The sequence below is a fragment of the Impatiens glandulifera genome, chromosome 5 (genome assembly GCF_907164915.1).
Source record: "Impatiens glandulifera chromosome 5, dImpGla2.1, whole genome shotgun sequence".
Lineage (NCBI taxonomy): Eukaryota > Viridiplantae > Streptophyta > Magnoliopsida > Ericales > Balsaminaceae > Impatiens > Impatiens glandulifera.
The window spans coordinates 17,721,653-17,731,480 of NC_061866.1; the positions used below are offsets into that span (position 1 = coordinate 17,721,653).

Genomic DNA, 9,828 nt, shown 5'->3' on the forward strand with positions numbered 1-9,828 from the left:
TTTTTCTTTTATTTATTATTAATTTATCATATTTTTAAATTTTATTGTTAAGTTGTTGATTTGATTTATGCAAAAGATGAATAGTCGTTTTTTAGAAGTTAATACGGAATAGATTGGTTGCATATCATGTTTTTATCCAAGAAATTCATACTCCCAATTTGATGTTTGTAAACTCATCCGCGTTGTTGAAATTTGTCCCGAAGATTTTAGAGACACTGATTATTTATTTTTGAAACAACAATTTCAGGCGTACTTATTTAATTTACGGGATGATTCTCAATTTTCTTCAATTGAAGACTTGTGAATTCTTGTTCAGACACTTATTGCAATAAAAAAATATTTTGTCTTTCCATTGGTTTATCGTTTGATAAAGCTGTTTTTAGTTTACTAGTTACAATTGCATCAGTTGAAATAGTTTTTTTCCGCAATGAAGACTAGTTTGCATAATCGAATGTGAGACAAATAAATGAATAATAGTTTAGGTTGAAAAATATATATTTTTAACAATTAAAAATAAGCAAATATTATAATATTTTTAATAAATAGAGTCTCGTAGAATACAATTTTCTTATTTTATATCGACTCATAGACAATAATAAATTTATAATTGTGTTTATTAAAATATTTTTCTCATTTTAAGTTATTATTGTAAATTTAGCCCGTACATTTGCACGATTAATAATATAAAAAACCGTGAAAAAAAATTACGAATAATATTTTTAATTTTATTTTTAACCGTTTTAAGTTTATGGGTAGGTCAACCTACAATCCGACCCAATTATCCATTTACTCAACATCATTATATATATAGATTAGTTAGTTAAAAAGTTGAACTTATATTAATATTAAAACGTCCCGCGTTTATCAAATTTGGTGTTGAATTTAAAATATAAAGTCTTTGTAGCTTAGTTGGTTAAAGAGTTGTACTTGTTTTGTTAGGTTGCAAGTTCGAAACATACCTCTAGCATTTTTTATTTTATTTTTAACCGTTTTAAATTTAAAGACGGGTCAACCCACAATCCGACCCAAGTATCCAAATTAACCACAGCTCTCGACCCGGCAATCCGGACACTTTAAAAATTAAGCATCATTATATATATATAGATTAGTTAGTTAAAAAGTTGAACTTATATTAATATTAAAACGTCCCGCGTTTATCAAATTTGGTGTTGAATTTAAAATATAAAGTCTTTGTAGCCTAGTTGGTTAAAGAGTTGTACTTGTTTTGTTAGGTTGCAAGTTCGAAACATACCTCTAGCATTTTTTATTTTATTTTTAACCGTTTTAAATTTAAAGGCGGGTCAACCCACAATCCGACCCAAGTATCCAAATTAACCACAGCTCTCGACCCGGCAATCCGGACACTTTAAAAATTAAGCATCATTATATATATATATAGATTAGTTAGTTAAAAAGTTGAACTTATATTAATATTAAAACGTCCCGCGTTTATCAAATTTGGTGTTGAATTTAAAATATAAAGTCTTTGTAGCCTAGTTGGTTAAAGAGTTGTACCTTTTTTGTTAGGTTGCATGTTCGAAACATACCTCTAGAATTTTTAATTTTATTTTTAACCGTTTTAAATTTAAAGATGGGTCAATCCACAATCCGACCCAAGTATCCAAATTAACCACAGCTCTCGACTCGGCAATCCGGACACTTTAAAAATTAAGCATCATTATATATATATAGATTAGTTAGTTAAAAAGTTGAACTTATATTAATATTAAAACGTCCCGCGTTTATCAAATTTGGTGTTGAATTTAAAATATAAAGTCTTTGTAGCCTAGTTGGTTAAAGAGTTGTACTTGTTTTGTTAGGTTGCAAGTTCGAAACATACCTCTAGCATTTTTAATTTTATTTTTAACCGTTTTAAATTTAAAGACGGGTCAACCCACAATCCGACCCAAGTATCCAAATTAACCACAGCTCTCGACTCGGCAATCCGGACACTTTAAAAATTAAGCATCATTATATATATATAGATTAGTTAGTTAAAAAGTTGAACTTATATTAATATTAAAACGTCCCGCGTTTATCAAATTTGGTGTTGAATTTAAAATATAAAGTCTTTGTAGCCTAGTTGGTTAAAGAGTTGTACTTGTTTTGTTAGGTTGCAAGTTCGAAACATACCTCTAGCATTTTTAATTTTATTTTTAACCGTTTTAAATTTAAAGACGGGTCAACCCACAATCCGACCCAAGTATCCAAATTAACCACAGCTCTCGACCCGGCAATCCGGACACTTTAAAAATTAAGCATCATTATATATATATTATATATATAGATTTGTAATTAGTAAATACATTTATCAGAAAAAAAAAAATTAAGACAAAGTATAACTAATTTAGTTCTAGAATTATTTCTGCGTGTCCGCCCCCTCACCTAACTTCGCTTCTATTTTGATTCATGTTCTTCTGATTGCGCCATTTTTGTGGCGCATCTAATCAAAACTGAAATGGGTTCCCTAAATTTGAAGGATCTCAATCGGCTTTTCAATGGCATTTATCTGGTGGCCAAGGAATCTGCTCGTCACGGCCAAACTCAACCAGCCGATCTTCAATCCCTAATTGGTTCCACCCTCAAGAGAACGCTCCTGTCCGTCACCGACGTCTCCGGCCTCACCAGCGGCAAACTTCATCAATTCACACATTCTTCTTCTTCTTCGAACCCGAATAACGAAGGTATTTATTCCAGCAACGATGCTGGAGAAGGAACCGTCGTCTACTTCAATACTCATGATGTTCCATTGGATCCATCTGTTTCTACGAGGACCATACAAGACGAGGTTAAGGCAGCTGCAGATGCTCATAAAATCTCTCCTTTAACAAAAATAGCGGGAGAAGAAATAGCACACCTTGAAGTTGCTAAACCTGTCGAAAAGGATAATCTTGCTTATGGTCCGACTGTACCTCAAATTGTTGACAACTCCACGGAAAATATCTTAACTCACCGTGCCGATATTGAGTCTAATGTATCTACTGGAGCAACCGTCAAAGGAAGTGCTGTGCCATTTGCTGCTCCAAGGAAACAGCGGAAACCTAGAGAAAGAAAAGTACCGGATACGCCATTTTCCCGGGCCCTTGCGTAAGTAGAGACTAAACTGTCACAATAGCTACAAAAAGGCTTATGCTTTTAATTTAGTTATTGACTAGCATTTCCTTTTGAATGCTTCTGTATATAGAATTAACATGGGAATGTTTTTGGTGGATAGATTTGTGAATGGTGGGTTTCCATTGTCATGGTGTTTCTGAGTAATTACTATTTTATTTCATAGGTTTGCTGGCTTGGGAGCTGGTCTTGCATGGGGCACTGTCCAGGAGTCTGCGAAAAGGGTCATGTTTGGCATGCCTGACTCGAAAAACAAGCAATCCGCCCTTTCCCCTTTCCTGTCTGATAAGAATGCAGAAAGATTGGCTCTGGCATTGTGCAGAATGCGTGGGGCAGCACTCAAGTTAGGACAAATGTTGAGTATTCAAGATGAATCACTTGTGCCTGCTCCGGTAATTATACTGTTTTAAAGCTTTCTGTGCTTCATTGCCTCTTACTTAGCTTATTTTCTTATCAACCTTTTTATCTGCAAAGAAGAGAAGACAGAAGAAATACTCGGTTTCGACTCTATGTGATTGAGATCACATTATTGGGAAAGCTATAGTTACCAGTGTCCAATACTATCAGTAATTACACCCATCCTCTAGCCTTGTAGAACAATGTAGTTGGCAGACTTCTTGGTTGATAGGAAGATCATTAGGGAGTTATTCAAGATAATATGTTTTAAGTTCATATTTTGTTGCTATAATTTTTGAATTCTTACTATTTCTCCCTCACAACAAACACTTGATAGGAAACAAATTGCTTATCCTTGAGCATGAGCCCCAAATCTTTCATTTACCTGAATGGATCTGAATTGATGATATATTTTGCAATTTACATTTCTTTCTTCAAATCACGTATAACACTGAATGCTACAATAAAATCATGAGTCACTTATGATTTTCATTGGCACCTATTATTTTGCTTAATGTTTGACCAGTTTTTTACATGGGTAGATTTTGGAGGCTTTGGATATTGTCCGTCAAGGTGCAGATGTGATGCCTAGGAGCCAGTTGAATCAAGTTCTGAATGCTGAATTAGGTCATGATTGGTCATCCAAGTTAGTTAGTTTCGATTACAAACCAATGGCCTCAGCAAGTATTGGTCAGGTGACTTTTCATCTTCTGATGTTTTTCTCATATGTATGAATGTTCATTTCTTTTATTTCATGTTGTTGTTATACGTTGCATGTGCGGGATTGCACTAAATTAGACATGTATAGTTGGCGAAAGGTATTAAATTGAAGGACAACTGAATGAATTTGCAAACAACTTATTCTTTTTTAAACTTGTTTGTTCCTTTTTTCTTTTGTTTTTTTAGCTTTTAGATTCATTTTCCATGCAGGTGTTGTTAATTAATGTAAACATTCATTTATCACAGTGACACTCCACCAGGAGGGGACTTATAGTGTAACACTCTTTTATCTTTTTGCACTCTCTGGTGTATACATTTCACATTTGCACTTTTTGATTGAACGTGCTGTAGGGTTTCCTGTCCCTTAGTATACTTTATGTTAAGCTGTATATTCAACAACAACAACAACAAAAAAACTAAGAAAGGAAAATAAGATGAGAGAGCACAGACCTACCTTTTACGCAACTTGCATTTGTCATTCTTTCCAATACACATATTACTGTTTTTCTTGTTTATTTTATAACGAGGTTGTAGGTGCAAGTTCTTAAGTATAGGGTATTACATACTTTCATATTCAACCTCTGAAAAGAAAACCATGGCAAACTTTCTGTTTTTGGCTTGTGACCTAGTTTTGGCGGAATAGCTGCTGATATCAGCAAAAAAAGATTTGGCACGATACATTTTGGAATGCCATGTTTAAAAAAGCACATCATCCTTCTAGATATTTAACTTGTTAAAGTTTTTGTTTCTTGCATTCCATATTTTGTCTGTGGCTTAGCTCCATTGGTTCTGCGCTGTTATCAGCCTTCCCATTTCTCATTTGTGAATATCAGTTATTTAAACTGAAAATGATTATATTCTCAGCAAATTTGAACAATGATAGCCTCTGCTTGACGTTAAAATCACTGACAGGTGCACCATGCTGTCACAAAGGATGGTTTAGATGTGGCCATAAAAATTCAGTACCCAGGGGTTGCAGATAGTATTGAAAGTGATATTGAGAATGTGAAACTGCTATTGGATTATACAAATCTTCTTCCAGAGAAGCTTTACCTTGACCAAGCTATGAAGGTAAGATTTTATTAATTTAGAGGTGTAACATGGATTTCTCTTAAAGTTCTTCTTAGTCTGCTCGCTCATTGGAGATTTCGTGATTTGTGGATCTGTTGCAACTGATTTCTAGGATTGGTATCATAACCAATCTCTTTGCACTTGTGTGCACGTGTTTAACATATCTATATGTCAAATATGTGTTTAGTTATCAGAGATAATGTAACGGAAAACATTCATCCAAACAAGTAGCTTGTTTATTCTGATATATTATAAAATCCTACACATAGCTTGTTTATTCTGATATGATATGCAACCAGCACTCATTTTGAATTAATATTACTAGTTGTAACTGGTGGGGTGTTTGAGTAATAATTTTTAGATACATATGATATATCATTACTCATTAGTATGTTTTGTATTAGAAATTGAAACCTTTAGTTGTGAATAATATATCAAGTTGAAAGGCTTATTTGTTCAGTTGTACTTATTGACGTTGACTTGTTTATTGGAGCACATCTCTCTAATCCAATGACCATTTAAATATTTTTGACCATTGTGTAAACCAAGATCCGTGTAATATAATGTGCTTCTTCTGACTGAAGTAGTAATTTCTTTCATAATGTAATATACTCTTGTCATTCTAGTAATATATAGTGCAGGTCATAAATACTTCTTTTTCTTTTTTAAATGTAAAAAATTAGCATGACCTCCCACAATCATGACCTCCACTTCAACGTAAGGTGTTCTAAGTAGGAATCAAACCCGAACCCGTGATATTTGGTCTCTTAAAAACTACTCTTGTCTCTTGAACTACCTTAGTGGGTTCATTATATACTTATTATCTCAATATTACATGTTAAAAACTAAATTATATCTATGTTTCAAACTCATCAACTATAGATCTTGGTTTATCTGAATTTTCCCCTCTCTCCACACTTGGCAGAATTCCTCTCGAATTTTGTTGGTGGAATAGGAAGATAACATATTAGCATATATTTTTGGAATTTCTTTACAGGTGGCAAAAGAAGAACTTACTCGTGAATGTGATTACCAATTGGAGGCTACAAACCAAAAAAGATTCCGCAGTCTGCTATCCAACACCGAGGGGTTCTATGTACCTTTAGTTGTGGATGATATTTCAAGTAAAAGGGTTTTAACCTCAGAGCTTGTTCCAGGTACCTATTTGCAATATGCTTGGTTCTGATATGGTATATGGATTTGGCAGCACATGATATTAAAGTGCCTGTGCATCATTCATATGATTCATTCATTAGAGAGTAACTGGGAAGTATACATGTTTTGAAGTGCAATTTATCTCCCATGTTATATGATTAATTGAGATAGTAACTGGAAGTATTTCTTTGTTACTGTCTTATTATTTAGGTGTCCCAGTTGACAAGGTTGCATCATTAGACCAAGAGACACGCAATTATGTGGGGAGAAAGTTACTTGAGCTAACCTTAAAGGAACTGTTTGTCTTCCGTTTCATGCAGGTACTTTCTTCTTATCTACATTTATGTGGAGAAAATATATTTCAAAAGTATTAGTATTGCACATTTGTGTTTTTTATGATTAGGGTCTTCTACTACTAATACTACAAGACTGGCTTGCTTTTCTGTTGTTGTTATTACAGACTGATCCTAATTGGAGTAACTTCTTATACGATGATGTGACAAAATGCATCAATCTCATTGATTTTGGAGCAGCACGGGACTATCCTAAAGGATTTGTAGATGATTATTTGAGTATGGTTGGTTATCTATCTTGTTCTTCAATTAATTAATAACATGTCCAATAAAGTATATAATGATTCCAAATTGGTTGGTGGGGGGTTTGAATGACAGGTTGTTGCATGTGCAAATAGTGAAAGAGCGGAAGTGATAGAGATGTCTAAGAGGCTGGGATTCCTGACGGGAATGGAGTCGGAGGTAATGTTGGAGGCTCATGTCCAGGCTGCTTTTGTGGTGGGATTGCCATTCTCAAAGGAAGGCGGGTACGACTTTGGCCGCACCAATATAACCGAAAACATAAAGAACCTGGGGTCAATAATGCTCAGACACAGACTCACCCCGCCTCCTGATGAGGCCTACAGTCTCCATAGAAAGCTATCTGGTTGTTTCCTTGCTTGTATAAAGCTCAGGGCTGTTGTACCCTGCAGAGAAATTCTACTTCAAGTATATGAAAATCATCATCACCCTTTCCTCAAACAAGGAGAAGATCAAGATGAGAATCATGGGAATGAGAGACTTATGTTATAGTTTATGTTTTTTTTTTGTTGAACAAGTTTATGTATTTTTCCTCCCTCCCTCCCTCTCATAGATTCTTCAATTCCAATTGGTCAAATAAATAATTGTGATGTAATTGACCATCCCTTATCCTCTTAGGAAATTAGTGGTCATTTCTATTATTTATTCATGTTCTTTTCCCTATGAACCAAAAGTGATTTGTCATCAACAAAATAAAAAACGTGTCTAGTTGTTTTGTTTTGTTTTGAATATATAATATTAATTTCGAAATTGTCCAAATCTTGCAAAGAAAGAAATAAAGAAACAATCTTTAACAGGGATAGTAAAGAAGCAAGAACACGGCACCCACAATCATCATCCGACATTTTTGTCTGACAAGGAGAGAATGGAAGGAAACGCGGTGGGAGAAGAAGTACCGGTACCAGTACCAGCAGCAGCAGCTATAGTGAAATCGATATTCATATACCCAATCAAGTCATGCCGTGGAATCTCTGTTTCGCAAGCTCCAATTTCTCCAACTGGTATATATGCGATTGAGATCGATTTATTCTTATTAACTTTAATTTTTAGAGTAATTGATGAACAAAAGAGTTGTGAATTCAGGGTTTGTTTGGGATCGGCAATGGTTAGTTGTGAATTCAAAAGGAAGGGGAGTAACTCAGAGAGTTGAACCAAAGCTTGCTCTAGTTGAAGTGGAGTTGCCTGATGAGGCATTCTTGATTGAAGAATGGAAACCCAGCAAGAATTCATATTTAGTGTTGAAGGCTCCTGGGATGAAGGAGGAATTGAAGGTTCCATTAATGTCATCAACTTTGTCTGTGTGTGATGGGATATCATGTTGGGAGTGGAGTGGGTCTGCTTTGGATGAGGGAGATGAAGCTTCAAATTGGTTGTCAACTTTCCTTGGGAAACCTAATTACCGTTTAGTTCGCTTCAATAATGCAGATCAGACTAGGCCGGTGGACCCAGACTACGGTAGTGGTCATAAGGTCATGTTCTCTGATCAGTATCCATTCCTCCTCATTTCCCAGGGCTCACTTAATGCTTTGAATAGTTTCCTCAAAGATCCCCTGCCTATCAACAGATTCAGACCAAAGTATATTCTTTCTCCTTACTTCTTCTTTCTTCTTCTTCTTCTTAACTTTTTTTAAATTTAATTTCTTGCAGCATTTTTGTGGATGGTTGTGAAGCTTTTGCTGAGGACTTGTGGAAGGAAGTCAGGATAAACAACACACTCTCCTTTGCTGGTGTCAAGCTATGTTCACGTTGCAAGGTAATAATAACAACATATTCACAAAACAAAACAAAAATGTAACTAATAATAATTGTCAGGTTCCAACCATTGATCAAGAAACAGCAATAGCAGGAACTGAGCCAACTCTAACTCTCCAAACATTTCGATCAGGCACTGTTTTACGTCCAGCCCACGAACGCAACAAGGGATTGGTAAGTAGCTAGCTAGTCTCTCATTTCATTTATTGCTGCTAACTATATGTATACATCTATTTGGACTTTGGAGTGGAGATGATGCATGAATGAATGGTTATTATGTCTATCTGCTATTTGCAATGAATTATGAATATATTGCCATTGTAATTGAATGATTATTATGTATATCTGCTATTTGCAATGAATTATGAACATGTCTCCATTGTAATTGAATAGGCGTACGTGTCTAATTTTACATGAACAAATAAATGCTTATGTTCAATATAATGATGAATATAAGGAATTAAAGTGGAATCAATTATAGATTTATTATTATGTTATGTTGTTTTCAGGTGTATTTTGGGCAGAACCTTGTTTGCAACAACTCTTTCTCTTCCAATGGAGACCACAAGATGATCCTCAAAGTTGGTGACCCGGTTTCTGTCATCCAGGCCTTGGCTTCCACCAACGACGCACCTGCCTAGCTAGCATAGTATCTGCCTACCGCCATGACATCTACTAAATCATCAACACTTCTCTCCTCTAGTTTCTGCGCAATTCCTTAACTATTAATGTTTTATTAATGTTTGTTTGTTTGTTTGATGCTTGTTTGTTGTGGTTATTTCAACTATTCATATATGGCATGGAATTGGCCTTCCCGGTTCTTATTTATTCTGAATTTGGTTCTTGGGCATTATTGGGTCATAACCGATCGTTTCGGGTACCCAATAAAAACAATCGAGACTCATTGGTTAAAGAGACAACAATTCCAAGACATTTATAAAAAATCAAAGAGGCAAGATAATCTTTATTTTTTTTTCTATTTTATCCAAATATTTTTGAGAATACCAACTGTTACTATTGTAATTTAATT

The 9,828-nt window shown here is 34.7% G+C and overlaps 2 protein-coding genes across 2 annotated transcripts; both read left to right on the plus strand.

Annotated features, from left to right (window-relative positions):
• The first annotated feature begins 2,376 nt into the window (after window positions 1-2,376).
• LOC124937764 (protein ABC transporter 1, mitochondrial) lies at window positions 2,377-7,689 on the plus strand. Its single transcript, XM_047478084.1, has 8 exons — window positions 2,377-3,087; window positions 3,278-3,503; window positions 4,050-4,202; window positions 5,140-5,298; window positions 6,296-6,455; window positions 6,664-6,773; window positions 6,914-7,030; window positions 7,125-7,689. Exons 1-8 carry the CDS (start codon window positions 2,459-2,461, stop codon window positions 7,536-7,538), a joined length of 1,968 nt encoding a protein of 655 aa, XP_047334040.1. The 5' UTR covers window positions 2,377-2,458; the 3' UTR covers window positions 7,539-7,689.
• Window positions 7,690-7,799: 110 nt separating this feature from the next.
• LOC124937767 (mitochondrial amidoxime reducing component 2) lies at window positions 7,800-9,576 on the plus strand. Its single transcript, XM_047478085.1, has 5 exons — window positions 7,800-8,047; window positions 8,130-8,622; window positions 8,694-8,799; window positions 8,859-8,972; window positions 9,308-9,576. Exons 1-5 carry the CDS (start codon window positions 7,912-7,914, stop codon window positions 9,437-9,439), a joined length of 981 nt encoding a protein of 326 aa, XP_047334041.1. The 5' UTR covers window positions 7,800-7,911; the 3' UTR covers window positions 9,440-9,576.
• Window positions 9,577-9,828: the final 252 nt, after the last annotated feature.

Coding starts and splice junctions, on each gene's coding strand:
- LOC124937767 (XM_047478085.1), top strand. CDS start 7,912: ATGGAAGGAAACGCGGTGGGAGAAGAAGTACCGGTACCAGTACCAGCA. Junction 8,623..8,693: donor ATCAACAGATTCAGACCAAA/GTATATTCTTTC, acceptor AATTTCTTGCAG/CATTTTTGTGGATGGTTGTG. Junction 8,973..9,307: donor ACGAACGCAACAAGGGATTG/GTAAGTAGCTAG, acceptor TGTTGTTTTCAG/GTGTATTTTGGGCAGAACCT.
- LOC124937764 (XM_047478084.1), top strand. CDS start 2,459: ATGGGTTCCCTAAATTTGAAGGATCTCAATCGGCTTTTCAATGGCATT. Junction 4,203..5,139: donor CCTCAGCAAGTATTGGTCAG/GTGACTTTTCAT, acceptor AATCACTGACAG/GTGCACCATGCTGTCACAAA. Junction 6,774..6,913: donor TTGTCTTCCGTTTCATGCAG/GTACTTTCTTCT, acceptor TTGTTATTACAG/ACTGATCCTAATTGGAGTAA.